The sequence below is a fragment of the Pelobates fuscus genome, chromosome 10, assembly GCF_036172605.1.
Source record: "Pelobates fuscus isolate aPelFus1 chromosome 10, aPelFus1.pri, whole genome shotgun sequence".
NCBI lineage: Eukaryota > Metazoa > Chordata > Amphibia > Anura > Pelobatidae > Pelobates > Pelobates fuscus.
This window is the reverse complement of record NC_086326.1, coordinates 55,251,093-55,266,258: the sequence shown is the minus strand read 5'-3', so window position 1 is coordinate 55,266,258 and position 15,166 is coordinate 55,251,093. Positions and strand designations below refer to the sequence as shown.

The following is a 15,166-nucleotide window of genomic DNA, read 5'->3' as shown; positions in this document are numbered from 1 at the left end:
TGTGTGCAGTGTGTGTATAGTGTGTGCAGTGTGTGTATAGTGTGTGCAGTGTGTATAGTGTGTGCAGTGTGTATAGTGAATGCAGTGTGTGTATAGTGTGTGCAGTGTGTGTATAGTGAGTGCAGTGTGTGTATAGTGTGTGCAATGTGTGTATAGTGAATGCAGTGTGTGTGTGTGTTGTGTGGAATAAGTGCTGGGAAGGTGAGCAGTGTGTATGGTTTGCCCCTCCCCCTCGCCCCCTCCCTTACACTTACCTGTCTCTCCCATCCTCCTCGACTGGTGGTCTGGTGGCACAGCTTTAGTTGGGCAGTGAAGAGGGGCCCAGTACTCTCCATGCTCATTTCCCATCCAGCAGCAGCAGCAGGGTCCTCTGTTCTCGCGATCCGCGAGAGTGTTGCCGTGGGTTTCCATAGCAACCTGCAGCAACGCTCTCGCGGATCACGAGAACAGAGGACCCTGCTGCTGCTGCTGGATAGGAAACTCACGTAAGCGGCCGGTCCTTTACATAAGACACAGGGGCAGCGAAATTGCCGCCCCTGTGAAAGTGCGCCCCAGGCACCCCCCTAGTGAGTGGAACCCGGGGCGGAACGCCCCCGCCACCCCCCCACTCCCCCTTAGTACGCCACTGCCTCAAACCATTCCTGAACAAACTTTGCAGAGTGCATTATGCTTCTGAAAGAGGCCACTACCATCAAGGAACACCATTGCCATGAAGACGTGTACGTGGTATGCAACAATCTCTAGGAAGGTGGTACATACCAAAGTAACATCCACATAATTCCAGGACCCAAGGTTTCCCAGAGCATAACACTGCCTCTGCCAACCTGTCTTCTTCCCATAGTGCAGCTTGCTGCTATCTCTTTCTCAGGTAAACATTTGGCCATCCATCTGATCTAAAAAGAAAATGTGATTCATCAGACTATGCAACCTTCTTCCATTGCTCCATTGTCCAGTTCTGACGTTCACGTCCCCATTGAAGGTGCTTTTGGTGGACAGAGGTCATCATGGGCACTCTAACCTGTCCGTGGCTATGCAGCACCATAGGCAGCAAACAGTTATGCACTGTGTGCTCTGACACCTTTCAATAATGGCCAGCATTAACTTTTTTTTTTTTTTAGCAATTTGAGATACAATAGCTTTTCTGTGTGATAGGACCAGATAGGCTCCCCATGTGCTGCAATTAAGCCTTGGGTGTCCATGACCCTAACACTGGTTTGCCAATTTTCTTCCTTACTCTACTTTTGGTAGGTACTAATCACTGCATACCGGGAACACCCCACAAGACTTGCCATCTTGGAAATGCTCTGGTCCAGTTGTCTAGACATTACTAATTGGCCCTTGTCAAAGTAACTCAGATATTTCCACTTGCCCATCTTTCCTTCTTCCAATACATAACACTGCATGCAGCTTGGCTTTCACTGCAACTCACCAATTAGTGGCTAAAGCCATATTGGATTTATTCAATAAATAAAGAATTGTGAATAATTGACAAGAACACTTCCAATTATAGGTAAAGTAGCAGTTTATTTATTTGTATTAATGCCATTCCCTTATCAGTCTTAATTCATAGTTTAGATCATAATTCTTAAATTTACCACACTTATTGCTCTGCCTACATGACTGTAAAATGGTGGCAGGCTACACAATATTGAAAAACTTTTGGCTGGCATGTATGCCTCCATTTGCCTGGAGTCCTATACAAGGTCTCCTGAGACACACACTGAACACGCAGCGACTCGCGTGTTTAGAACTCTACTGCTATCCTCGGGCTGCCAGAGCTGTGACGTGTGCAGCGGCGGGCGGGGCTTGAGGAGGAAGTTGCTGCTGGAAAGGGAGCTGTTGTCTGTGTTGACCGGGGATCAACCCTAGATTTCCTGGAAGCCAGCGGTACCGGCGGGGCCTGATGACCGGCTGTGGGTTTAGGCCTTCCCCTGTGTAGCGGCTGGTACGTACACCCAGCAGGACTCTATGGAAGTCATGGATTGTCCTCTAAACCTGGTGAGTGCCCTCTGGCCCCCTACACAGGGTGCAGACAGGGTGAGTGCCCTCTGGCCCCCTACACAGGGTGCAGACAGGGTGAGTGTCCTCTTATAGCACCCCGTCTGTCTGCACCCCCTGGGAACCAGGCTGGGCCCCTTAAACTGCTGTCTGACTACAACTCCCAGCACTCTGGGTATGGCATATGGCAGCAGCTGTTAAAGGGAATGTATTATTATTTTGTCTGTTTATACCTCTTTCATATTGCTGGTCACAATGTAGGATTTCCAGCTGGTGTAGAACTACAATACAAAATAGCTAAGCATCGTGGGAGTTGTAGTTTAATTGCTGCCTGACTACAACTCCCAACACTCTCTAGGTATAGCATATGGCAGCAGCTGTTAGAGGAATTATATGTCTGTTTATACCTCTTACATATTGCTGGTCACAAGGAAGGATCTCCAGCTGGTGTACAACTACAACACTAGCTGGCAAAGCATCATGGGGGTTGCAGGTTTTAAACAAAAAGCTAGGGGGGCTGTATTTTTGGGGATACATAAAGGTAATTAACAAATAAAATAATGGCATGCACAAGAGGGCCCTGCTCCACAGAGCTCACAATCTATGAAAAGGGGATGCCCTGTATTTTGTAGAATGAATATGCTACAGTAAGGACTTTGGTGCTTTCCTTGATATTCCTCTTTGTTTGCTGCACATAGGAATTAAATATACTGTAAGGTGGCACTTTTTGATGTGTGGTGGTATGCTGACGTGATAGGTCCAGAAAAGAATCCTCCATGGGAACAATGGCTTCTGAAACGATTTCTATTTTCCTATAATGTATGTATAATTAGGATTAAAAACACAGTGTGTAATGAATGTTTATTGTAAAGATATGTAGAAAAGTCTTTTAGTGCAGGATGTAATATTCATTTGACCTACAATTTAGTGGGCAGTTAGAAGGATCAAATGAAGGACAATAGAACTGTGGAAAAAAGATATCATAACATACATTGAATGATTAAGTAAATCAGACATTAATAAAAGGAATAGCCGGTTTCAGGCCAAATAGACAAGTGGATGAATATCCTTGTCCAATTTCTGGTTTAGTGGGTAATTCCATAGTCTTGCCACCGTACCCATGTATGTATGTAATAGAAATAGAGGATAATTTGTGCTTAAAAGAATGTAAGATTGACAGTAAAGTTTGACATCAGTACACTAGAATGATCAGAGCTGGGTAGGCAAGCTTAGGAATTACAGAATCATACTACAAAATAAGTATAGAAGCTTAAATAAAAGTAAATGGCAGTGTCTGGTAACCTAGAGACAGTGAGGGTCTGTTCCTTTTTTGTTTTTTTCCCTTACCCCTTTTTTAGTGTTTGATACACGGGAGCAGAAAAAAACTAGTGGAATAATTACTCTTACGCCTTATATTCACTCTGCGTTCCCTTTTTAACCGGCAGTAATGGTATAATGGGCCTGTTTTTCTTCTCACTGTGCTGAATATGTGGGGGCATTGGTTGACTATTCTAGTTAGGATTATAATATAGTCCATAGGACATCCCATGGAGTTGGTGTTTGTGATTTCATTTTCTGTATCGTGGGCACTTAATGCTAGGGAGACTGGGCAGCTCTTGGCACTTGGTTAAGAGGATGGTGCCCTAGAGACTGGGCCTCAACTAGGTCATAGAGTTGGGGGAAAAAATGTGGCATGGGGTGCTGGGCATCCCCCAACAATCTCATTAGTAAGGGTGTAACACTTTGCATAGCTCAGGACTATTTTTTACATCTGACCCTACAGGCCGAGATTGATCCCATTTGCCAAGTTGATGACGCTACTGTCTGTGTTTACCATGCCTAAGAGCCAGTTCACCCGATGATGTTCACATTGTGCTTTGCATACAGTACTCAGCCTGGTGGTTGTGTATCAGTACAAACAATTTGGAAGGTCAGCACTTCCACTATTTAAAGTTTGGGTGCAAAACTCCAAGGTCTCTTTCCAGTTACCTCACACACTGCATAAAAACAATAAAGAAGCTGTAACACCAAAAGTAAATATCAATGAAATTTATTCCACCTCTGTGGCACTGGTAACGTTTCAACAGGACCTCGGAGTCTTTGTCAAGTCCCTTAAGTTGGGTCGAAACGTTGCCAGATCCACACAGGTGCAACTAATTTTTAATATTTACTTTTGGTGTTGCGGCTCCTTTATTTTTCTACTGGTGGTTGTCTTGACAGTTAAGGTGAAGGCTATGCTAGTACAATCTTACCCTATTGTGTCTTAGGGGCATATTTATTAAATAGTTGTTTTATTTTTTTGATTTGGGCAATGGAGACTGAGTCCCTTTTAAATGTGATTTAAATTCTGTAGCACGCATATTCTATTACCTACAGGAAGGCTATTCATACTGCCCTGGTCTAAAGTGATGTGTCACAGATGGTTTAATCACCGTGAGGCCATTCCTCTATTGTTTTGATCTTATTGCTCTTTGTACGTTTAGTTAATGATTCACAACTGCTTTGGAGTCCTGTGAGACTCTGTTATTATAGCAGTAGAGTGTTAAGCCTGGATGTGTGACTTTGTCCAATTAAAGATTGAAGAAGCCTTGTGATATGCAATAATATAATTACTGTAATTTATCATAATTACTCAATTATGACAAATTGCAGGCTTTAGTTATGACTGTATCCAGAGCAATAGTCTAAAATGTTGCCAAAAGTTACTGAATTAATTAACTTGTTTTTTTTGTTTGTTTTTCTAAGCTTGTTTTTTAGGTCTTCTTAAATGTACCTTTTAGAATCAATATAGTGTGCATGGTTTTTGTTTTGTATTTTTTTTTCTATATTGTTTGTATAGTTATTGCTTTAGAACTGCTTTCTCTCCTTCCTTTGGCAGTTTTTGTTTAGTGAGTACATGGTTTGAATTGCCTTTTTGGTGTATTTTATGCTATCATAGTTCACTTTTGGTGGTGATTGATAAATAGATGTTAAATCTGAAACTACCTGAATCCAATAATAATTACTAATTCAGTAGTTTCCAAATCTTTTTTGGGCCAAGCCACATTTCCATGAGTGAAATATAACCAAGCCCCACCTAATTTGTATTTTTTTGTTTTTAAATTCATAAAAAAATATATAAATGTCACATTTACTTACAGCCAGCCATACAAGAGATCTTATGGTCTGGGGTGTGAAAATGTAGAATTAAAAAATATATATCTAACTGTCCAAGGGACTAAAGTGGTAACTCAATCTACTTTTCCTGACACCAAATTTTAAATTGGAAAGTTTGGGGACCCTGCTAACCTCTGGGCATTGGTAGGGTTATTCACTACACTCCGAATTTTCCCAGATTAGAACTGAAAGAGAAATAATTATGTAATATGTGTGTGTGTGTGTGTGTGCGCTAGATGTTCTACTCTTACCAACCCTTAAGCCAAATCTTTCAGGCTCCAATTCATGACGCACATGCCTCCTTACATGGACCTCAGTAAATCAGCTTCTCGCGGTTCCGGTGCTGACTGAGTACAAGTGCATGCTGGGAGTTTGGGGATGCGCTGTAAGTCACTGGAGCGAACTGTAACCATGGGTTGAGCAACTTCTGAGGTCTGCAAACGCTAAGGCAGGGCTTGACAAATTTGTTTGGAATCTAGGAGCCAGCTGAAAAAGTTAAGAGACAGGTTTTTGTTTTTTTTATGAGACACTATAGTCACTAGAACCTCTACAGATTACTGTAGTTGTTCTGGTGCCTATAGCCTGTGTCTATGCAGCCTTTTCATGGTAAATGCTGCCTTTTCATAGAAAAGGCAGCGCCTACTACTAAGACCTACTGCCTACTAAGACCTCTAGTGACAGTCACTCAGACGGCCACTAGAGTCCTGTGTCAGTGCTCTACATGGAGGTGCTGAATGTAACATAGAGAACATGCGTAATATCATCCCAATGCTTTCCTATGGGAAAGCATTGGCTTAGCTACGATCATTTAGATCTCGGCTATGGAGGCGGGACAAGCAACAGCGAAACCAGCACACATAGGGAAAAAAGGTAAGTAAAAACTCCAATCATGTGATCGGAGGGGGGCCGGTACCTAAACAGACTCTCTGACAGACATACACATGCACACACTGACTGACAGACATCAAAATTGAGAAATAACGTAAACCGAGTGCAGGTCAGGAGTCCGGATACAAGTCAAGGGCTCATGAGCTGCACCACTGTAACCACCTAATAGGGAGCTCCAATATTCCCATATTTTTAGGTGTTTATTTATTTATAACTTTAGTAGGGAGAGTTGGTTCAGGTAGACACTAGTGGTTAGACCACGGTGTCGAGGTAACTTTTAGGGTGAATTGAGAGATTTTTATTTTTTTTGTGAGGTTTTTCATCTGCGTTTAGACCTGATTACCCGGTCCCTTGTTCTCTGGGGACCCTGTACCTCATCTCTCTCTCTAACCTCATTTACACTACCTTCCTGTCAGTAGACACTAGGGGAACTGGAACTTAGATGCTAGCTACTACTCGAGACAATTGATCCACTGGGCACCGTTTAGTAGATCTCCCTTTTTTTTTTCAAGTTATACTTTTTGTTTGCATATCCCTTTTTATCCTTAGATTGATTAAAGGTGGGGCCTCCCTTCCTCATTTCTTATACAGTGGAGTTCTCCTGATGTTGGTTTCCCCTTGTGGGACTCTACACATCACCTACTCCTATTGACTGACAGACAGACAGACAGGCACGCAGGCAGACAGGCACGCACGCAGGCAGGCAGACACACACACACACTTTTAATTCTAATCCACCCAGCCTCCCTACATTTGGGAGAGCTGAGTGGACTTTCCCTGGGGTCCAGTGGGGCTGCTATTCCTGTGTGCGAGGGAGCGGTGATCTTCCTGCAGCTCCTCTCTGCTCCCTCACACTGTCTGCAGTGATGCCGGGGCTGGAATTACGTCCTATTCCGGCTCCCGGCATCATTACACAGCGCAAGGGAGCAGAAAGGCGCTGCAGGAAGACCGCTCCTTCGCACGCTGCCCCAGCCTGCCGCTTCCATACCTTTCGAGGACGGGCAGGTGGCCAGCTACAAAGCTCTCTGAGCTGGCCGCCTCCATACCTCCCAGGACGGCCGGCTACAACGCTCTCTTAGCGATCCGGCAGCCGGCCGGCTTCATTGTTTGCCCAGCCAGCCACTTTAGGTGAAAGGATGACAAATCCCAGACTCCAGGGCAAAATTTCTAGTCGCCATGGTGAACTGGCGCCTGAGATTTGTCGAGCCCTGCACTAAGAGAATAGCACTTAAATTCTCTACCCCAAACACTGTCCACCTCTCGGGCAAACAGCAGGGCTAAACTCCCAAATAAACTGCATGTCCCAGGCGTCAGCTATACAAATTCCACATCCCTGTATGCTCTTATCTAAATTGACCTAGTAGTTAAATGTTGACGCTTACTAAAAAAAAATATAAAAGCTTGAAATGCATTTTAAGGATGGCATTCATCCTACTCCAACCCTGAGTCATTGTGTTGTTATTTGAGGCACACTATGGTTAATAACCAGTGCCCTAGTCGACGATAAAGCTGTATTCTTGTGTCACCCTCAATTCTGGACCATAATCTCATTGTTGTTTTAATTATATGGAGATTCCTTATCAAAATATGTTCCTATTACCACACATTTAAATCAATTTTTTTTGGTACAGCCATTTGTGTATATTGTGCATTTAAAAGGGTTTCATGTTTAGATATTCCAATATCCCAGCCCTCTATAGTGGTGCATTTTAAAGGCCTACTCTAAGCATCAAAACAAGTTTAGCGTATTGACGCAGGTATGGCGTATAGATCATACTACTGCAGTCTCACTGCTCAATTCTCTGTAAGCCACAACCTGCGGGGAGGTGTGGCTAGGGCTGCATAAACAAAGTCATTTAACTCATAAATGACAGAGAATTGAGCATTGAGACTGCAGGTCCATGATCTATATACCAAAACCACTTAATTAAGTTATCGTTGTCCCTTTACAGCATATTGTTATTGTTGCACATCTATTGAATTTGTTTATTTTGTGTATATAGTTCACATGTATTCCTACATATAAAACAATTTATATTGACTGACAGCTGATTTATATTCTAAGATTTTATAAAAATTCTCTTTTCAAAGGAGAACGTCTGCCTTGCCCTATAACAAGACTGTCCGAACATTACCCTTTTTTCCGGCTATATCTTCCATTATTCTGTCAGCCAAGCGATGTGATTTGTCGATATCTGGTGACATCACAGCAGTTAAACAGAAAAGATAGGGGGCACTCCCGAGACCTGAATTTTGTATGAAAGGTGCTGCCGCAGTGACCAAAACTTCATGAATGAGAGAATAAATAGTTGCGGCGCACCCAGACTACAAAAAAATACAAGAAACAAAGGCTACTAAAATGCCTAACTAAGTATAAATATGGGGATTTGGTTCCACCATATGGCCATATGTTGTTAAGCCCACCACTACTTTCAAAGTACCCCATTATTGGTGGGTCCTACACTAAAATGTGGGGGGCAAATAAATAGTAATAGTGTTAAAAATAAAAAACTGTTAAATACTAGTAAGAGCATAGTGAGTATACAAACATAAGTGATGAAAGCAATAAAAAACAGGACCCACCAATAATGGGGTTAAGCACCCCGCCCAGGCCCCCCCAGCTTCAGAGTCTCCTTTAGAGGTGGCCACAGGTGTGTATATTAAGGAGGAGTTTATCAATAGTCAAGTCACTTTTATTATTTTTTCCAGCTAGCACAGTCATCTGCATTGGTGAGTATACTAATTTTTAGCACCAACACATTAATTATTTAGTTTTAACACTGTTTTTAATTGCTTTCATCACTTATGTTTGTATACTCACTATGCTCTTACTAGTATTTAACACTTTTTTTCATTTTTAACACTATTACTATTTATTTGCCCCCCACATTTTAGTGTAGGACCCACCAATAATGGGGTACTTTGAAAGTAGTGGTGGGCTTAACAACATATGGCCATATGGTGGAACCAAATCCCCATATTTATACTTAGTTAGGCATTTTAGTACCCTTCTTTGTTTCTTGTATTTTTTTTGTAGTCTGAGTGCGCCGCAACTATTTATTCTCTCAATCACAGCAGTTAAAGACTAATTTTTAAAGAACAGTTGTACACGAATGTTAAAGGGAATCTCCAGTGCCAGGAAAACAATCAGTTTTCTCTCCCAGTTGCTGAAGGGGTGAAAACCCCTTAAGTGACTTACCCACCGGCCGAGGAGATCTAATTCGCATGCGCGCATGCGCTTTAGCGCACCCCATAGGAAAGCATTGAAAGCGTTTTTTTTTTGTTTGTTTTTTAAATGCTTTCCTATGGGGAATTGAGCGACGCTGGAGGTCCTCACACAGCGTGAGGACGTCCAGCGACGCTCTAGCACAGAAAACCTGTGCTATAGAGCAGGAAGTGTACTCTAGTGGCTGTCTAATAGACAGCCACTAGGGGAGGACTTAACCCTGCAAGGTAATTATTGCAGTTTAAAAAAAACTGCAATAATTACACTTGCAGAGTTAAGGGTAGTGGGAGTTGGCACCCAGACCACTCCAATGGGCAGAAGTGGTCTGGGTGCCTACAGTGTCCCTTTAACCCCTTAAGGACACATAACATGTGTGACATGTCATGATTCCCTTTTATTCAAGAAGTTTGGTCCTTAAGGGGTTAAACACAACGGGCCATGGGTAGACCCACAAGGTGAACATTTGTCAGATTACATGTCAGTACATTCACAAAATGTGAGTTGCTGCCAGCCCTGTCAAACCTGTAGAGGAAACTTTGAACATGCAATAGCTATTATAGTTATATAAAAAAAATAAAAAAATACATATACATTGGTTACAAAGGATCGTTTTGAGCACACCTGTAACTCCTGGACAAATTAGTCCTCCTGGCTTGGCAGATTTCCGCATCCCAACATTTCTGGGAAGGGAAATGTAGATTTACTTAATAAATGGGCTACTTCAATACTATTAGTATTGTGTAAGTCAAAGTAGATTAGCGGAGAAGGGCCAAATTAGAGCACTTATGGACAAATTGTTCCATCCTTTTGGATTTTAATGAAAAGGGTTAACAATGAGTGGTTATAGTGCAATTTATCTTTTATTTACCTACAATAGACAATCTCCAGAACTCTAGTGACTATGTAAAACCATTCACATAATGCTCAGATAACCAAAAGCAATGTGTGAAAGTTTGGTACTCGCTGGTAGCCGGACAGACCCAAGTCTATGTGAAGTGAACTCAAAGCCTGTCATTTTGGCATCATCTTTGGCTGTATGGTAATAAGATGGCAGGGTCCAGCTCAAATGAGCCATATTTATCCTTTTCTGCAGCCTGCCTTAATAAAAATCCCTATCGCCTCATAATAGGCTCTGCCAACCATCTCAATATATAAGAAACATTCTGACTAATCTTGGTTAGTTTTAAATTAATACCCATGCTAGCTATTGGATTTCTCTGGTGACAATACGCCTAAATTGGCAATAGTTTCTACCATCATCATCCTGCTATGACTTTATACCTGGTGCTATTTGCAATGGGTAAATAAGCAAGGTTTAAAGAACGATTAACAGAGTTTTGTAAATATTGATTTATTTCCTTTTTGATTATATAGGCACATCAACAAAGCAGAAAGGCTGACCGTTTTTTGGCATCAGGCAAATATGAAGAAGCAATTGCATGTCACAAGAAAGCTGCAGGTATGCATGAAAAATCTCAAATAACTTCTATCAGAGTATGAGAGGACTAAGTAGACACAGAATTGCAGTAAGTATTGAGAACGAAAATGGGGCTGTGATAACAGGGAGAGCAAAAAAACAGGTTGCACGAGATTACTGAGAACAGACAGCAGCTGAAATAGTCTGCCCTTCATTGGGTCCCCGCTCAGATATCAAGCTGGTTTTATCTCATGATGGGGCATTACAAAAAGAACCAGGGCCATGTGCATACCAGATCGATCCCACCCAAAAGCGAAATCCAGGTCCAATTTACAGGCCAGCTCTGTCTGCACGAGAGATAAAGCATCGTCCGTGTGGTATAGCTGATAACCCTCTAGGCACCGTGAGCAAGGGGTCCATGTCTGGATTACCCTTTAAACTTAGGGAGAGCAAAAAACAAGTTGCAAAAGAGTAGAAGAGCGATTTAATGTATTGGAGGCGGGCGGGGGGGGGAGAGAGAGAAATTATGTTATTAAGATATGAAGTAGTGGCCGAATTACCGGTATATTGGCTTTAGTAAAGGTAAAAAGGTGTGCTGTTGGGGTTAGTGAAAGTAAAATCACGTGAGTTAGGGGTAGTGAAGGTAAATGGAGGGAGATTCTATTAGAAGTAATAAGGATGCAAGGAATGGGCTTACATTGGTTATCGTGGTGTTTTTCACTGGTTATGGTGCCAGCAGTGCATTGGAGCCCTCACAGGGGTTGTGGTGCACGCAGTCCCCTGATGTTCACTCACAGTAAGCTTTTAATCGGTTTATTAGCCGTTTGACAGTTACCTGACTATGTAGGATGCTTCCAAATCCCGTTGGTCTGCTCTAATATGCTGAAGTGAATGGTCATACTTACCCATTAGCAGACCAGCTTTGGGCATTGATTAAGAATGTCAGCTTACTATGGGACCATGACAGGGTACCTCCAGCTCCAAAAGTATTCCAGTGCATTGCAGTGATTTTGGTGCTTAGAGTATCCCTCTTAATCATTGTACATCAAGGTTTTATGGTCAGAATAAAGGTTTCTGGGAGTTGTAGTTTGTATGTGCGTGTTCCTCCCTTGTCTCTTATGAAAGCTATCTGCCTTTTAGGATGCAGAATGTTTCAATATGTGTATTGATTTAGCTATAAAATGCATAAAGCTGTTTCCTGGAGTGTCCCTTTTATATTTTACAGTTTTGGCTTATACATTATTCAGTAATAGCCACATCGCTGTAATCTGTAAATGTATTTAGATTAAGGCCAATGCTGTCCATTTTAACATTCTCATGTTTTGTTTACCCTAGCTTACCTTTCTGAGGCCAAGAAGCTGACCCCATCTGAACAGGTAAACAATTTTAAAAACTAGGCATGGCATCAGAACATGCAAATCCGATATTATCACGACTATTTACACAATACATTTATTAGTGGTGATTAATCAGAATTAAAAGGATTGGTTTCCTAAACAGAATAACAAACACAACTGTGAAAGTCATAATGTAATCTTCTTGATATATATATAAAAAAAACCTCCAAGCACCATAACCACTGTAGCCCGGTTTTGTTGCCAGGAGTGTTATTTTATCTGGGCTGCACCATTTGCAGCCTTCTGTGGAGATGGAAGCAGTGCTCGCATACTCAACATAAGTTGTCAAACCATTCACAAACTGTTTGAAGTGTTAGATAGATACACCCCCAGTAACGCAGTCCAGTAGCATGGCGTCCTCTGCAGTATTCTGTTTATAAATTTGCAAAGCTTTGAAGTTTATATGGTTTCTTAATCTGGATTCAGTTTACACATTTGCCTAATGTTTTCCACCACAATAAAGAAACATCACACAGGGCAAGGAGACATGTTAACAGGAAAATACTAATTCTCTTGGTGAGAAGTTCTAATTACTGAAACTCTGAGTATCTGTTTATTTGGGCATATTCTCAAGAGTCCGGATGAATGAGACCAGGTATTTATGGGTAAATACAGTCTAGGTATAAAGAACTTAGTGGTTGAAATGCCAAATGCACACGTAATGATTTAAGATAAGAGCATAACAACATTATAGCACAGCTTGTTTGCTACCTATTCTGGGCTATAGAAGAGTGAGCATCTGTTTTTGTTTGATTGTTTGTTTTTTGAAAAGATGAGACTTATTTACAATGATATTACTCTTTACTTGGCAGGCTCAACTGTCATTGGAACTTCAACATGATAGCCATGTCAAGCAGCAACTATTGATCCAGGAAAAACTGAAGAGAGCCAGGAGAGAGGAGAGAGTTCGAATGCAACAAAAAGCAGTAGTTGCCGAAAAGGAACTGGCTACTCATCTCCAAACATCTTACAAACTGTCTTCAGAAGATAATAGCCAAAATGCACATGTTTCTGCGGGGCAGAAATCTAGTTCCAATGCAGGGAAGTGTATGAGGGACGTCCGCGGTGTTCTTGATCGAGAACCAGACTCTCTTATTTATTTGTTGCAGAAAAGGAAGGAGCCATTTGAGGAGTATAAGGCAAACAGAGCTCCAAAAGATGACAAGACAAAACTGGAGGAGCAAGCCACGAAAATTAAAGATTTAAACTTACTGGTGGACACTCTTCTTGCTGAAAATGAAAAATTAAGAAAGGAGAACAAAAAGCTGCGTGCAGAGGTAGCGAGACTGCAGAAAAATCCTGAAAAAGAGCTTGATATAGATACTGATTTTGTAGAAAAATCTGAGCTATGGAGTCTACAGCAGCCAACGGGAAGTTCATCCAATACTCAAACCACATGGCAGAAATTTGTAGCGAATGCTGGGAAGGGTACAGACATTCCTATACCTAATCTTCCACCTTTAGACATTCCTTTACCAGAGCTTCCTCCTCTGGAGCTCCCCGAAGATCTACAATCTCAACTTGAAGGACTTCTGGATAGCTAGATAACAGACAGACTTCTCTTCAACCATCAGGGCAGAAATATTCTCTGGGTCAATGCAACATTACCAGGAACTACTGTACGAGGGACTGCATTGCAGTATACTGGTAGACATGTCACTGTGAATCAGAGTTCTGATGTCAGATCTTGATCTAAAAACTGGTGAAAAGTTGGCTCTTGAGACAATATTTCTATTTTATTTGTTTTCATACCAAATGACTTCCTGAAATAACTTTTTCAAGAAACCGTACCTAAACATTACTAGTAATATGTATAATTAATTCCATAACAGACATACAGAATCTGTTTCATAGTAGTATATTTTAACATATGCTTTGTGTCATGCATTCAGAATGTATGCATAATTATGCACATTTTTTTTTCTTCTCTCAAAAAAGGTGTCCACATAAGCACCTTAACTCATAAAACGGTTTGTGCCACATTGCACTCAGTTTTAACCTCAAACAAACCAAGGGATGTACAACGTAATTCTGTTTTTCTTTTAAATATAAAATCCAATTACATGTTTTATTTCTAAATCCGTTTACAAAATTATATAAAATGAAAAAAAATCAGGGTGCATTATGATTACATTTTAAGTATATTAATGTATGTGTTATGTATGCATTGTTTAAAAATACTTACTGAAAATCAGTATCTTGTAATAACGATGCATGTGTGCAAGTTATGCTGAATGACAGTATTTTGATTGGGGGAAAAAAATAAAAATAAAGTGTGTTTATATTTGTAATGCCACAAGAGTTTCTGATATGTAACAAACTGTTAGACAAAGCTGTTATATTCAGTAGTACACCGGGATACACACTAAAGTGAGATTGGCAGGGATTTCAAAGTTAAAGGACCACTATAGTGCCCTGAAGGTGCCCACACCCTCAGGGTCCCACTCCCACCGAGCTGGATGGAAAGGAAGGGGTTAAACACTTACCTTTCTCCAGCGCCGGGCTCCCTCGGTGCTGGAGACTCTCCTCCTCCTTTCCCGGTCATCGGCTGAATGCGCATGAGCGGCAAGAGCCGCGCGTGCACTCAATTCATAGGAAAGCATTCTCAATGCTTTCCTATGGACGCTGGCGTCTTCTCACTGTGAAAATCACAGTGAGAAGCGCGGAAGCACCTCTAGCGGCTGTCAATGAGACAGCCACTAGAGGCTGGATTAACCCTAAAGTAAACATAGCAGTTTCTCTCCATTAAGCTGAAGTGGTCTGGGTACCTATAGTGGTCCTTTTAAAGGGACACTCCAGACCCCCCTAGCATCTAGTGGAATTTCTTTAAAGAGTGTAGTTTTTTTTTTTTATGTTACAAAAATTGCAGATCTCAATATACATTGGCACTATTATATATTAACCCTGTTACACCTTTCTCCCCCCTCACCCCCAGCTGTCAGTCAGATAGTTCCTGTTACTTCCTGATTTGTTGAGCTCAGTAGAGCTAAACGTGGGGCAGCATTTGCTCAGAGCACCTGCCTTGCAAAGACTTCTCATTGAGCTGCATTGCAGCGTCTATGATTGGACAGCCACAGAAAGTCT

At 41.6% G+C, this 15,166-nt stretch overlaps 1 protein-coding gene across 1 annotated transcript; it reads left to right on the top strand.

The window, feature by feature from the left end:
- The first annotated feature begins 1,806 nt into the window (after positions 1–1,806).
- Positions 1,807–14,371, top strand: NRBF2 (nuclear receptor binding factor 2). The gene is made up of 4 exons (XM_063435278.1): positions 1,807–1,998; positions 10,643–10,727; positions 12,021–12,061; positions 12,895–14,371. Exons 1-4 carry the CDS (start codon positions 1,969–1,971, stop codon positions 13,624–13,626), a joined length of 888 nt encoding a protein of 295 aa, XP_063291348.1. The 5' UTR covers positions 1,807–1,968; the 3' UTR covers positions 13,627–14,371.
- Positions 14,372–15,166: the final 795 nt, after the last annotated feature.